General features: G+C 48.7%; 4 protein-coding genes across 4 annotated transcripts; 1 reads left to right on the forward strand and 3 right to left on the reverse strand.

The window, feature by feature from the left end:
* Window positions 1–1543: 1543 nt before the first annotated feature.
* On the reverse strand, window positions 1544–2980 carry CNBC0650 (hypothetical protein; the record flags this gene model as incomplete). Its single annotated transcript, XM_771479.1, has 9 exons — window positions 1544–1808; window positions 1862–1904; window positions 1963–2157; window positions 2214–2277; window positions 2334–2390; window positions 2452–2510; window positions 2567–2719; window positions 2819–2861; window positions 2921–2980. The coding sequence occupies 9 exons, from the start codon at window positions 2978–2980 to the stop codon at window positions 1544–1546; spliced, it is 939 nt and encodes a 312-aa protein (XP_776572.1).
* Window positions 2981–4865: 1885 nt separating this feature from the next.
* Window positions 4866–6204, reverse strand: CNBC0660 (hypothetical protein; the record flags this gene model as incomplete). Its single annotated transcript, XM_771480.1, has 8 exons — window positions 4866–5085; window positions 5139–5379; window positions 5464–5524; window positions 5578–5631; window positions 5685–5743; window positions 5799–5966; window positions 6036–6075; window positions 6142–6204. 8 exons carry the CDS (start codon window positions 6202–6204, stop codon window positions 4866–4868), a joined length of 906 nt encoding a protein of 301 aa, XP_776573.1.
* Window positions 6205–6544: 340 nt separating this feature from the next.
* On the reverse strand, window positions 6545–8231 carry CNBC0670 (hypothetical protein; the record flags this gene model as incomplete). The annotated part of the gene is made up of 10 exons (XM_771481.1): window positions 6545–6641; window positions 6702–6942; window positions 7003–7020; window positions 7074–7126; window positions 7187–7352; window positions 7433–7538; window positions 7594–7623; window positions 7697–7829; window positions 7882–7945; window positions 8003–8231. The coding sequence occupies 10 exons, from the start codon at window positions 8229–8231 to the stop codon at window positions 6545–6547; spliced, it is 1137 nt and encodes a 378-aa protein (XP_776574.1).
* Window positions 8232–9937: 1706 nt separating this feature from the next.
* Window positions 9938–14610, forward strand: CNBC0680 (hypothetical protein; the record flags this gene model as incomplete). The annotated part of the gene is made up of 7 exons (XM_771482.1): window positions 9938–10107; window positions 10155–10475; window positions 10532–11236; window positions 11302–12783; window positions 12835–12977; window positions 13035–14411; window positions 14468–14610. The coding sequence occupies 7 exons, from the start codon at window positions 9938–9940 to the stop codon at window positions 14608–14610; spliced, it is 4341 nt and encodes a 1446-aa protein (XP_776575.1).
* Window positions 14611–14657: the final 47 nt, after the last annotated feature.

Genomic DNA, 14657 nt, shown 5'->3' on the forward strand with positions numbered 1-14657 from the left:
CTATCTAGCTCTGAAAGAAGCAGAGAACAGCAGATATACGAGTTGCTGGCTGTTTGTTATAGTGGAATCCAGCACGCAAGTCTTGGGACTCTCCAGAGACCTAGCAGTTATGGAGACAAAGGGTCCTTTGTGCTCTGTAGTCTGGTCTGTCCTGGCAATGTGCCCTGTGTATTGAGCGGCACCCAAAAATCGACGATAAAGATACGGTTACTCCCCCGGAGTGGTGGCGAGTGCAAGGCCGAAGACGGTTTATGGGAACAGGAAGGACGGAGAAAGAATGTGGAAGATGGAAGACGACGGAGATGAGATGTGATGGGGCGTGGCAGTGCGGCGTGACGTGATGGGGGAGGTGATTAGATCGGCCGTGATGGCAGCCGAGTGGCAAAGGCGGCGGCGGCGAGTTGCGGATAGGGAGAGGCGGTTCACTATACCGTTGAGGATGGAAGGAAGGAATGAAGAGGGTGAATCAATGTTGTTGACGGCTGACGGAATGAGGGCCGGGAAAGCGTAAGCGTAGCGTTATCGGGACCCGGCGCGAACAGGGAGAGCGATGATATGATACCACGGCCAATCCTGACTTTCACGTGGCGTGCAGCAACTCTATTCGACAAACAACCACCAATCGCAAACCGTCTTATTCCTTCTTCTATTTCGAGTCAGTTTCGGAATATACGTAGGTAGCAACATCCAGTTCTTTACTCTTCTCGCTCGTTGTCCCCATGCTGAAAAAAAACGCAGGAAGATGCATTATTTCCATCATCTGAGAGTTATTGATAAGAATGCATGCAGCTGCTGAACAATCATCCTGTCCCCATCACGCCATTATTGCTACTACAGCGAAAGTGCCGATAGTCACAGCTAAGCGCACACACTTTTTCTTGGGCCATATGTCGTACGAAGCTTGGTCACGCAGATCGAGCAAACATAATAAAAGGGAGAAGAAATGGATAGCAGTCTGAAGTTGGCTTGTACGCACCTACTGCGATCAGGACACCGACTGAAAAACATACGAAAACCACGAAAAACAAACCGTTTTTCTGTTCAAACATTACTACTCCCCGCTCACGCAGTCCATGCCGTGCTCGCAATATCATCTCCAACGCCCGCACATAAGAGATCTACTTGTCCCTCTTCCTCTGCATCACTATAAACCTTTGTCTTCTCTCGCCAGTCGCGCTCGTTCTCATCTCTGATTACCAATGTGTGAAAGATAAAATTATTTTATTTTATCAGTAGCATCCGGCAAGTATTTTGATACACTGTACAAATCAAATCACGCTCAATTCTCAGACAGCAGGGTAGACCCTCACAGTACTAGACTCGCACATGGTGTTGGGAACTGGCGAATGCACCAGCGAGCAATTTCTATGATGGTCAAAAGCGACAACGCTGTCTCCTATGGCTTGTGAACATTGTGGAGCGCTCCAGAGGTCATTCATGGTTGTCATCTAATCGTTAAATGCGATACACTTGGAACCCAAGAAAGAGAACAGGGCACTTTTACAAAACGGCCATGAGGACTGGCAAACGCCACAACCGCGCTCTACACAACTCCCTGATTCAGAACATACACGGGGACACCCACGGTCTTGACCTGCAAGGGGGCGATCACTAACCTGACTCGGGAATTTTGGTTGAGCCCCTTTTCTGCCGAGACGTGGGCGACGGAGGGAAGCATAAAGCCACTATCGAGTTGAGACTGGATCCTCACTGATCGGAGCTGGGAGATGACAGAAGGCGAGAATTCGTTAGGATGAGGTATGCCCTCCCCGTCGGCGCCACCAGGGAGGAACGATTCGATGTAATCCCTAGAAAAATATTAGCCATGTCACATGTTTTACAGGCGCTAACGGGAACCCACTTGAAGAAACCTCTCCAGGAGGCTTTCATGGGCACAAAATGGTCTACAAGGGCCGCCAATTAGTGTGCAGCCTCTGAGATCTTGCGCATTTTGCAACTCACCGCCCATGTGCCACTCGACCCTCTTATTCAAGCACATCTTCGTCATAAACTCGGTCTCAACATGCGGGACAATAGTATCATTCTTGCCGATAACGTGCAGGGTCGGGAACGAAGCTGGCAGCGGGAAGAGAGGGGCGTAAGAAGGATGAGGCGTCGAGTGGCCGCCTATGAAGAAGCCAGATGTGTTGATGAAGACTGTACGGATGACATTAACGTGGCTTCTCAACATAAGGCGGAAAAAATGAGCGTACACCTGGGTTTTTGGAGTCTTGGGTGGAAAGGGAAGTAGCGGTCTGAATGTTGAGCGCCCTTCATCTGTTGGCATGGTAAATCTTATTAATATCCTTCTGATAGAAGAATAATAGATTTACTAGAAGGGCCACAACTACAAAAGCCAATGTTGCTCCCGAAGAGAATGCCAAGAAGCCCTTTCAGCTTCCATCAGCAACGGAGAGCCCTGAACAACCAACATCTAGAGTCGATACCCACATCAAAAGGTTCATTTTCAGTGAGGAACTTGTGAACGTACGCCACGCTGTCGGTGAAACCTGCTCTGCATTAACATATGATCTTAGAGATCGGCTTCCTGTTAACCGATGCCTACCTCTATCACCGTGCCAATCTGCACCACCGTCAAACCACGCCCTGGGTGTCGTCTCTACAGTTCTCTCAATCGTCCATCCTGTTGACTCCCTTGCAGCTTGGAACTCAAGAGGGAAATCGACGGGATGAACGATCATGGGCGGTTCGAGGATTACTACCAAAGGTATTAATAATCAGGTTAGTAATTGGACGAGGGCAAAAAAGGAAAGAACAAGAAATAAAATGTTTTCTTGGAAAGGCAGGAAATACACACCAAATTCGACACTGTCGGCACATAAGGCTCGAAGACGTGAAAGCTGTTTGTAACGGAGTTGGCTATTGGCCGTGTGGTAAGAAGGAGAAATACAAGGCTCACTTCCTGGGCAAAGATATACTTGTTCCCTGTAAAACCGCAGAAGCAGAGAACGCGAAGCATGGTTTTAGATTGTGTGAGCGTGAAAGGCAAACCAGCTGGTTTGCAGCGAATGAGCTATGGATAAGAAGCGATTATGAGCTAAAGAATTTTGCACTTCCAAGATTCTTCACTTATATATCTTTCCAGGGGTGTCGATGACAAAAAAGCAGCCTCTTTTTCCATCATTGCGGCAATTGCAGTATCATCGGAATAGACCGGTCGTAAACTTGGCATAATGATAAGAAAGTTTGGAAGTGGTCGGCACAACGTATGCCATGGGCAAAGGATTCCTCCGCGATGGACAGTTGTCGACGTGGGGAGCTGCGGCTCGATGGACGCACACTTATTTAGAGCTGTGTGGATAGAAAATTAGCTCGGAAAGCTGGGGTTGAAACAATAATAATGCCGCGAAGATGAAAAAAGGACAGGACCGGCATGTAAGTTGCTTATGCAAGATCCGGACGGCAGGCCAAGGGCAAGAGCTCTGATCAAAAGAAGGTAAAGTAGGGAAAGGACTTATTAGCAAGGTCCGATCAAGGGCACGGTCCATGGCCTGTTTCGAAACCGAATAGATCAAGCTTGAATCAAAGCAAGTGCTGAGAGATGATCACATGGGCGATTTACCCCAGAAAGTACAAGAAATGGCGAGGGACAAAGCTGTACAATAATAGTGCCTTATCAGCCTGCAGGCACTGATGGAAGAAGAGCGTCTCGTAATGAGACGTCAAAGAAAGCAACACAGGCGGAAGATGAAACTAGATAAGATGGAAGTTCCCTTTTGTTTGATTTTTGATCCCTTATTCTTCTTGCGGCTTATCAAATAGGTACAAAACCGATTTTGCCTTTACCATCATACCATACACTTCAAGTTGCTTCGAGAAATTGACTATGATCCTGAATCCTCGGACTCGGGATATTCTAAGCAAGGCCGCAGTAGTTATTAATGTCCGGCCAGACTCTTACGTCTAAGGAATCAAAAAGCATTGGTGGTGCCACCGACGGCAACCCAGCTGCGGAGATCGAATCACCGGCATCGTTGCGAGTAAGACTTTGAAGTAGATGAGAATAAATGGAAGAGCTGAAAATTTTGGGATTTACGCTACAAAGAAACGTGTTTAGTCCCCCTTATCAGGCTTGGGTTACATTGTAGGAGGATGTAAATACAGCTCACTAAGTACAGAATAGTGTTGGTAGAAGCCCTTTCAACTTCCCATAAGTGACGAGATGAAGTTTTGACCCTTGCCCTCGCTCTATTTACAATTTCAACTTCCCAAAGGTACAATCTTCCCCATCTAGCAATTTTTCCGGTACCGACGCACCCCGACAATTGATCCTACTATTGATAATGCTAATGAATCAGCTTGGGCGTGTGTGTGAACACGTCCATGCGTGTCCGTGATGCATTCGTTGCTTACGAGCGTGATTAGTCATTTTGTTGACGGACAGAAACAAAATAGCTTGTGAACCTTGGCCAGACCAGAAAGCACGAACTGGTGAAGATGAAAGGAGCTGTGGGGGGTTGAATGACCGAAATTACAAGGTTGATGGGTAGCGTCTGCCTCCTGGAGCCAAACTTGATCACTGACTATGCCGCTGCTGAGATCAAGCAGATGACAATAAATCTTACTTGGGGCGCAGCGATACGCATGCTTCTGCCTCCCTTCGTTGATTACAAGAAGTTGGGATTAAGGAATTAATCACTTGCCACATATCTGATATGATCCACATTGCTGGCTGATCGTCCGCTTCGTTCTTTCGCTAGCACAGTTTTTAAGGGCAATCAAAAGATTGGGAGACACACTAATGATCATTCTGGGCCATCAGCCGTATGAGAAAGAAGTGTTGGTGATGTACATGCATACAAAATATGGACAGCCGAGTAGTAACTCGAGGTCCTCAAATTAAATCATGATGATAGTGCCGCGACCGACTTGGACTCGGTCTGAGGTTCTTCAGTCTCGGGGTCAACCTTTGGCGTATTTGCTCCGCTCTTGGATTTGGGGGTGTTGGTTCCAGACTTGCCACCCTTGCCTGTAGGTGGAGCATTAGGCCCGTTCGGACCGTAAGAGTCGACGGATGGCAGGTCGCCGTTGCTACCACCTGGAGCGAAAGAATTAATGTAGGCGCTGTTGTTTATCAGTAATTGTGGGCATGGTCGGGTCACACGATAGAGACTAACTTCAAGAAATGCCTCCATGACGCTTTGGAAGGTGTGTAGTGACCACCATCGTGAAGTTCAAATCTCGCATTTTCACAGTGCTTCATTAATATCTCACTTCTTTCGGGTGTGATGAGGGTATCGTTTCTGCCGGAGATATGGAGGGTAACGAGACTAGACGGTAAGGGGAAGTAGTTGGTGAAGTCGTGGGATTCGATCTTGGGCCGATATCCCGGAAGGAAACCGCCAACGAAGATAGCAACTTATCCATGATTTGATAGTCAGCGGATTTGGATCAGGTGCTTCCATTTAAACCCTAAGAAGAGCGATCGGGAGTAGAGCTCACACTTGAACTTAGGAATAGGAGGCTCAGCCGGAAAATTGGGATGAATACCAGGCTTCTCCACCTACGAACAACCACGTCAGTAGACGCACGTCTTCGAGGAGCAGGAAAACCCACCATGGCGGCCAAAAGAGCCGCCATACCTGCGCCCTGCGAGAAACCCATGACACCCTATAACAATATCAGCATGATCTATTGATCCATATATTAAGGCGTGCGCTCACATCGAAAGGCCCATTCTTCACGATATAATCGTGAAGATAAGCAACAGTTTCATCAAACCCTACAAAACACAATAAGCCCTTGCACTGGAGTACAACAATGTTACTCAAACTCACGTCTGAAAGTCTTCCATTCGTCAGAGTTCAGCCACCATGCTCTAGGCGTCGTCTCAGCTGTCTGGGTCTCGGCATCCATGCTGGCACTGGAGCCAAATTGATCAAGATTGGCCGGGGTGATCCATGGGAGATCAGCTTTCTGTACGACGATGGGGGGATCGACGAAGACTGCAAGGGAAGAGCTTCAATATCCTGCAGTCAAGGCCAACGACATTTGTGAGATGGACCGGTACGAACCGAATTCGGCATTCTTGACAGCTTTGCGCACAGCGCCAATCTAAAGCTTCCAATTAGTAATCAAGCAACGACAAAAGCAATCCCAAGGAATAGGTAAAACACGTACTTGTTTGGAGTAGATGTGGGAGTTTTGGGTGAATCCACAGAGGGTAAGGATTCGAATAGTCATTGGTGGGCTATGTTCTATGTTCTATATTAGACTGAATGGCTACTTATACAGGGAATGACGATCTTTTGTTGAAGGAGAACGTAGTACTCTACGTATTATAATTTTTCTTTTATCGCGGTCAATCGTTACCTTTTTGCTTCCGTCGCGGATATCCGTGGGCCGAGCGTGCACGATCCGGTGCCCGAGTACGAAGGTTAGCTCATGCCTAAGATCTTGTCCAAGGAAGGAATATAAACTAGATGAAACAATGGAAATTCATGCAGTATGCATATGCAAAATAAACGATGAAAATATGCTAGATCGAAAGTAAAAAAGTACCACCTTTTTGTTTTTCCCAAAGTTATAAAGCTTCTAAAGAATCCCGAACAAGCTCAAAGACGTAAAACGAAACTGCGATCGATGGTGTCACTTTGATCAAATTAGGTGTCAATCCACGACTAGACAAGCGCACATCAACTATCCTCCTTGACAATCATAAAGATGTCTAATGGACTTACTACATCCCCTTCCAAAAACCTTCATTCCTTATTATCTGCCTCATAGCATCGATTGCTCCATCATAATGCGGAGTGAGGGTAGACAAGCCGGCCACCTGCAGCTTTCTTCTCAACACGTCAAAGGGGTGGGTGAAGATGAGGGAAGAGGCGCCAGAGACGGCGCCGCAGAAGAGTTTACGGAGAGCGAGGTCCGTTTCTGATAATGGGGGGGAAGGCGGATCAGGAAGGACGTGGGTTTTGACTGGGAAGAATAGTTAGTGTGGGAAAAAAAAGGAGGAAAGGCGGGTAGTAGTGAGCTTACCGGATTCATAGAAGAAAACTGGGAAAGTATTAGTTTGTAACCATGTGCTGTAAAATTATTTCAAGACTCACAGTTCAGCGACACGTAAGGCGCCACTCCTAAAGCTGTGGCCCAACAACCTCGACTGTTCGTGCGCAACAGTTATTATTACTCTCAAAGATACCAATGGCGAGTGAGGACTTACTACAGGCCTCTTAACCCCCCCTCGGCCTTATACACTTTCTTGGTCATACCGACTATACCTAATCTTGCGTCTTCATTTGTGAACGCTGCTCCAGGCTGACGAACTGCCATGTTCGCCGTTGCGATGGATAACCGAGCTCGAACGAGATCTAGAGGATATGTGGCAACTACAGGCAACGGTCAGTGTCTAGTCTATACCCCAGGTTTTGACAAGTCGAGTCAAGTCTAGTATGACAGCGCAACGCACCAACAGCAACGACACCTGCACCTGCACCTGCTGTCAAGCGCAACGGTGTTGAGAGCGCCTCTTGGCCAGACCATGTCGATAAGACACCCTTGAATGCTCCATACGACTTAAATGCTGGGTGAGCCATCATCCCATGCCAATTCATGCCAGGGCTAGCTCACTGTGAATTGTAAAGCCGAGTATGGTAATATCTGACATCGGTCACTCGATCAGTTTACTGTCTAGGGAATGACGTGACAGTTGGAACGCAGAAACAAAACTCACTCGGACAACGTTGATGCCGTTACCCCTCATGAACCCTCTCCAGCCCTCGTCCTTCCACATCCGTCCCAAGGACTCCCAAACTCCAGCGTACGCTTGCCCAACACCAGATTTGCTACCAGATGCCTGTACTTGGCTAGTAAGAAGTCAGCGAAAATACATACGCAAGGCAATAAGATCAGGCGCACAGAATAATCTTCAGTCTTTCCAGAGGACTAACAACCGTTCTGCTAGCAGCTCCAGCAAGCCCGCCTAAGTTGTTTATGAGCTTTATCTCCGGTTTTTCTTGTATCCCCAGCATAAACGTACCCGCAATAAACGTGTTGATCACCATCTGATTATCTGACATGATGTCCCTCAACCTCCCTCTCAACGTCCTCTCTTCAGATTCACTTTCAAACTCTTCTTCAGCGATGGCATATGTCGAACTAGATGTTGCTACGGCGAATTCTGACGCTTCGTCCTGGACAGAGTGACGGTGAAGTTTTGTGGAGTGCGCGGGTATTTGAGGAGAGCTGGAAGTCGTGAATGAGGGCATGGGAGAAGTGGAGACAAGCTCCTCGGAACTTTGATACCAATGATCGGATAGTGGTGCGTTTTACGAGTATTTGCTTTATTTCGACGAATGGTCGAAATTGTTGGATGAGGCGGTTGGAGATGGGGATATGTGTCGGACCATTTCGGCTTTCCGAGCGGCGTACAATTGACAGCCGGCAAATAGCGCGTCGTTATCTCCGTTGTAATGGATACATGGTGATCGAGAACTTGATCTTATCTATTTGATGGTTGCTTCACATATATAATTAAGAGGATAAATGTCCACCAGCATGCTTATATCAAATGTGGAGTAAAGATAATGGATGAAGAAGAAAAGATGCTCTTTGTTGCCTGACTGTGGGCGAGCCAGCACCGCGTTCTCTCCTCTCTCGCTGCTCACTCCTTACCGGATTATTGTGAGCAGATAGCAGCAACAAGCAGCATGATGGAGGACTTGCTCTTGGCAGGCTTGAGGATGCTCTCGTTCTACGTATGCTGTGTTTAAAGCCGGCATCGCGGCAAAGTCGTGGATGTGGCCTATTATTAGTAGGGCGATAGGCGGTTAGCTACTAGGGGTGATCGGACTAGCTCTCCGAAAGAATAAGCCTTGTTGAACCTGACCTTTACGCTGTAACACCTGAAAACCTTCTGGATCCTGGCATCCTGCATGGCTCAGGCACCTGACTGCTATATACTTCCGCATCGTTCCTTGCAGCGCGACTCCGGGGTCCTACACCTTGCTCCCACAGGCCCTATATCATTATGGCCTGGACTGCGCCAAACACATAAATGAGGCCAAAAGATACGATGTCTTCCCACCCTGTTCATGTGAAACAGAATGGAGGAACAAAGGGAAACAAGAAAAGATAGGGATACCCTGCCTGTGCACATGCACAATAATGGGCACTGACCGCTCTTGCGCTTCATTAAGAACGATATGCACATATACGTTACGCTGCCTTCACTAGCACCAGCCCGGCCTATAGTCCAGGTGAGTGAGGAGGGGAGGCAACTTAAAAAGGAGATGTAATAAAGCGGTATGCATACATGACAGTCCCGGCTGCGAAGAACGGGCCAGTAAGAAGGAGTGGAATACTCATAGGAAGGGGTCCTCTTTTCTTTGGGAGATCTTCTAGCGCCGCACATCATAAGGCACCACCGTCTTTTCTTTTCCACCTCTTTCTATACATACCTCTCCGAGCACGTCTTCGTCCATCCTATCATTTGGGTCCTCCTCATCCCGCCAAGAGGCCCACCCTTTTTACGACCCCGCACCGGCAGTCGCCAGCGTGCGACTCCCGCCCACGTCGTCGTCATCTTTCAGCCCGCCACCCGCATTCCACATTTTTCAATCTTTTCCACCAAATCCTCGACGCCTCACTTATCACATCGCCGACACTACATTTACATTCGTTACTCGTACACTTACATACCAACAGTCAAGCAACGATAGGTTTTTATTATCATCCATCGAGATACGGCACGCACTCTACTACATACGAAGCTCCGAAGGGTGGACTCTCAGGAGCCAGACGAGGCACTTTGCTGAGCAGACAGTTACGACTCGCGAGTCGCATCCTCGCCTCGTCTTCGCCTTCTTCGACCCCGTGTCTGGGACGAATCATCGACCTCAACACATCGATAATCTGCGTCTTGTAAACTATTAACATAGATGTTATAGTCTCATTACCGGCGCCACATATCAAGATGCTTCCCATAGATTCTCCCTCAGTTTTTTCATCACCATTTTCCGCACGGTCCACCATTGAGTCTTCGCCTGAAGCCGTTGGCGGTCAGAACAGTGATCCAAGGAGCAATGGACATGGGATAGAAGCTCCTGCAGGTGTAATGCAGGCTCTGCTAGGAGAGGTCAACGGGTTAGTATTTTTACCAGGTTGAGTTACACTGCTGACAAACATTTTAGATCACATGCTCAAAAACCGTTACCTATCACTCGCTCATCTTTACCTGCACAACCTCAACAGTACCAAAGTTCCCGGTCAGATATCAAACCCTTACTCGATACGAAACCTTTTCACTCTGTCTCAACTCCCATGGCCGGCTCATCAAAGGTGTCTGACCGGGTGTCAGCAATGAACTCGGCGGGCATTCCAAGCGTCAGCGCTAACACCGGCGCCTCCGCTTATGGAGGATCGAGGGCTGAGCCCCCTAAAAGGATGTATGATGTCGAGGGGTTATCAACTGTGGATCCCTCTTTGGATGACCTTATGGCTGGGAGTAACGGGTGAGTGTTCTATACATCCATGTTGAAATTAGCCAACAAACGTACGTGTATTTCAGACGTAATCAACTCCTTCTCCAGGGAGACCCTCTATATGCCGATAAATCCAGAGTTGAAACGGCAATCAGAGTTATCATCGACATTCTTCGTCTTGCTCCTCTCCATTCACCGATTCCCCCACCATCATTACATCCTCTGATCCCGAAGGGCCCTAATGGCGATTTGTTGATGACTTTTGAGCGCATCTCCACTTTCCATGGCCTTCGACTACAAGCTGGCACCACTACCAAGAATAGCTCCAAAAAGCAGCTGCAAGCTATTGGACATATTCCCAAAGACAAGTTGGCGTATCTTGAGACGGCAGTTTACATGTCTGGCGAGGATGGTAAACGTGTATATGTCTGTAAGCGATGTCGCAACCGTGAAACCCGTCGACGAGAAGCCAAGGACCGGAATCGTAAACGAGCGCAACCCGCTACATCTGATTCTGATGCCGCTTCACCTGCATCTAAACCCCCACGGCAATCACTCGTTCCGCCATCAGTAGATTTCATTACTGCCGAGAATCCCGATGACTATGATCCGAAGAGAGCGGGACAGATGGTGGAGGAACCTTCATGGGATCCGGATTGTGCAGATTGGAGGCACGATATTGTGTTGTTCAATACCCCTGCAGAGGTCAAGCTTGAGGATGGGAGCTGCAATTGGTTGCCTTTCAGAGTGGTTTGCTATGGGAAATGTCACGGTGAAAAGGTCGGCTTCAGGTAAGTCTATCAATTCTTTGACATATGACTTTGGCTAATAAGGTTAGAATCAAATTTACTTTGAGGACGTATGATGGGCGGATATTAGCAACTTCCATGACAAAGCCGATCCGAATCACTGACGATCACAAAACTGATACTAAGGCTAAACCCAAGCCTATTGCCATTGAAGGTCCGCCACAGCCTGCAGTGGCTCGACGAAAAGCTCGTCCCAATGTCGCCTTGATGGCATCTTCTCGTCCTCAATCTCCTAGTCCTTCTGAGGCAGAGAGTGTGCAGAGTTTCCAGTCACTTGGCGAAGCTGGAGCAGTGATACAGAAGCAAACCCCGAGTGTTCGAGCCGGTAAACCCTACGAGCGACCTATCCAATCTACACAACCATCCCAGGCTCCTTCTCCAGTGAGCTATGTAGCCGCTCAGATGGCAGGCCTGCCATCTGCAAATTTCTTCTCCAACGGTACCAATGGCGTCACTCCCTCTCATGCACCACCTCCCCAAACTGCACATCAGCCAATGCAGATGTCTAATGATCTCAACATGTCGCAGTACATCCATACTGTCTCTCCTCACGAACTCCGTGGCCCCCAATTCCAATCTACGTCTACCAACATTAGTAGCTACAGCGTCCCTCATTCCGGTACGCCATCTGCAGCCTCCTCCACTGCTGCAAGTCCCAGAACCCAGATGGCTGGTATTCAAGATGATATCATGAAGAGCGGGTTTCCAGCTGGCTTACTGGAGTCGCTTGGATTGAACAGACCCAATGGTAATGCAGGACAAGGACAAGGGCCGATGCTGTACCACGCTCGAGATACCGATGCTGAAATGGCTAACCTCATTTCTGGCGGCTTCGACGATCTTTTCGCTGGGTCTAGCAGAGCTTCAGTTAGCAGTATGGATAACGATCAAGCGAGTGTCAGTTCGGCATCGGTCTTTTCTGGATGGGATGACCGATCATCCGCGATGTTCAGTCAGAGTGGGCTTCCACCGGGAACAACTGTCGTGGAGGACGTGGATGAGGATATGGAAAAGTATTTGGATTACACGGGCGAAAATGGTGTGCAAGGTGATCACCAAAGATCTCGCGTAGCAAGCAGCTTTAGTAGTCCGCTCACGGGGTCAAACTTCTCAGGATTGCCTTTTGACGAGCCTTTCCATTCACCTCTCAACTCGGACCTCCGCCATCAAATTCAAGAACAGCAGCGACAACCTATCCCTCCTCAATCTTCTTTCCCTGCGCTTGTTCCTGCACCTGCCCCAGCCCTTACTGCTCCACAAGCACCGCAACCGGCCATTACCCACGTTATTCCAGGCGAAGGTCCTATGGCCGGTGGGCCTACCATTGCCATTGCCGGGCAGGCCTTCCAGCCAGGAATGGTTGTTGTGTTTGGTCAACGTCCAGCAGCGACAGAATTTGTGAGCAGTGGGTTCATGCAATGCAAGTTACCGCCGAGTGCTTTCGCGGGTGTGGTGGAGGTAACTATCCAAGGTATTGGGTCGGTGGCAGGAAAGATGGTGTTCTCATATACGGACATGGAGAAGGATGCGTAAGTTGTCTGGTTCGTGTGTAGAGAATCATTGTGCTGATGATTACTCAGGATGAAACTTGCTTTGGCCATTCAAAGCCATTACCAAGGTTCGCAATCCGATCCAACATACCGTTTGGCGCATCAAGTTGCTCGATCGTCAAGTAGTCAGCGATCCCACTCCAATTCCGCTTCTCCTTCCGGTCAATCCCCAGGTGATAACCTAAATATCAGCGCTGCCGCAAACCTTAACGTAATGGATACTGGTGAAGACACCGATTCTCAAACCTCTTCTCTCGATTCCAAATCCACCGACGATAGCACCAATTCTGATCTTCAGTCTACTATAATCACTTTCCTAGCGTCCATCGACTCTCACGCTCCAGGATCATTACGCGCCAGTGGAGCGATTAACCACACCAACGCCTCTCAGCAAACTCTGTTACATATCGCGTCCGCCATGGGCTTTTCCCGCCTCGTTCGACGGCTTATTATCGGTGGTGCTCAAATTGATGTGCAAGACACTAATGGCTACACGCCCCTTGCTTTTGCTGCACTGTGTGGAAGACATACATGTGCGAGAGTATTGATTGAAGCTGGAGCTTGGTATGACCGAGCGACCAATTATGGCGAGATGCCCCTTGATTTGGCCAAATTTGGAGAACATTCGAAAGTGGAGAGGCTCTTGCTTTCTGCTGTATGGTCAACGACTGCGGAACCGATAGAAACTGGAGCAGTAGCGGCAGTTATGGCTGGCGGCATGGGAGAAAGGGGAAGTCAGAAGGCAAGTGGCGGATCGCCGAGGTCTGTTGCTGCCAGTCTTACCAGCTCAATCGACGACGACAATCCTTCGTCTTCTTCTGAAGTAGAAGATGATGTGACCAAGTTTCGACGGTCGTCTATGCCATCCCGTCCCAGATCCAAATCACGACAGTCAAAGGACAAAAGGCCGATGTCTATCAAGTCGGGTAGATCAGAAAGGCATCATCTTTCATCTATTTCTGTCGTTCGTGCCCCGTCCAATGTGGGAGAGACTATGGACGACCCTCCTCCTTATGCGCCGCCTACCGACCACTCTCGGATCGGTGTGCATCCCGCTCATGCTGATGATCATGATTCTTGGATGAAGGCGCTCGCATCTTTGCCTCACGTCCCTCACTTCTTACCGTCGGGCGTATGGGATCACCTTCCGTCACGTCATTCTCTTTTTGGCTCCGATAAATCTGCTCGTACGGCTTCAGAACATGAACATGGTTCATCCAGTCATGGATGGGTTGCATTCCCTACTCCGTCATGGGAAACCCTCACCAGGATGGCTAGTCCTGAAGAGGTCAAGCTGTTCACTCAAGCGATGGCTGCTGCAGCGCTGAATGCCGTCGTACAGACTGGTGCGACTACTCCCGCCATTCGCTCAGGACCTCGGGCCAGGAAATCTAATGCTGGTCTTCCGGCAGCTGATACAGAACTAGATATGGATGCAGAAGGTGAAGGAAGAAAGAAGGGTAGAGAAGATGAGGAAGGCGTGAAGAATGGTAGCAAAAGCAGAAGAAGAAAATCAGCCAGTGCGTCCGGGCTTGGTGGTGCGACTATGGTGTCAGCCAAGAGATCGGATAGTGCATCCCCAGACAATGTTGTGAACCACGTCAAGCGTAAGTCTTTGCCTTTCTGTTGCTATAAAGTCCATGATGCTGACAATGTATGGCAGGCGATCGAATGCTTTACCTCTTCTGGCTTCCCATCCTCTTGTTTGTCGGATTTTGGCTTCTTGTTTCGGCTTTACCGATCGCCACTGGCTTCGGCCTTATCTACGCCAGGAAAATTACCAAAGCTATCAAGGGGCGGATGTGAATATAATTAGAAGTTCTCGAAAGTCGGTGCGTGTACGGAAGCAACGT

Source organism: Cryptococcus neoformans, chromosome 3 (assembly GCF_000149385.1).
Source record: "Cryptococcus neoformans var. neoformans B-3501A chromosome 3, whole genome shotgun sequence".
Classification (NCBI taxonomy): domain Eukaryota; kingdom Fungi; phylum Basidiomycota; class Tremellomycetes; order Tremellales; family Cryptococcaceae; genus Cryptococcus; species Cryptococcus deneoformans.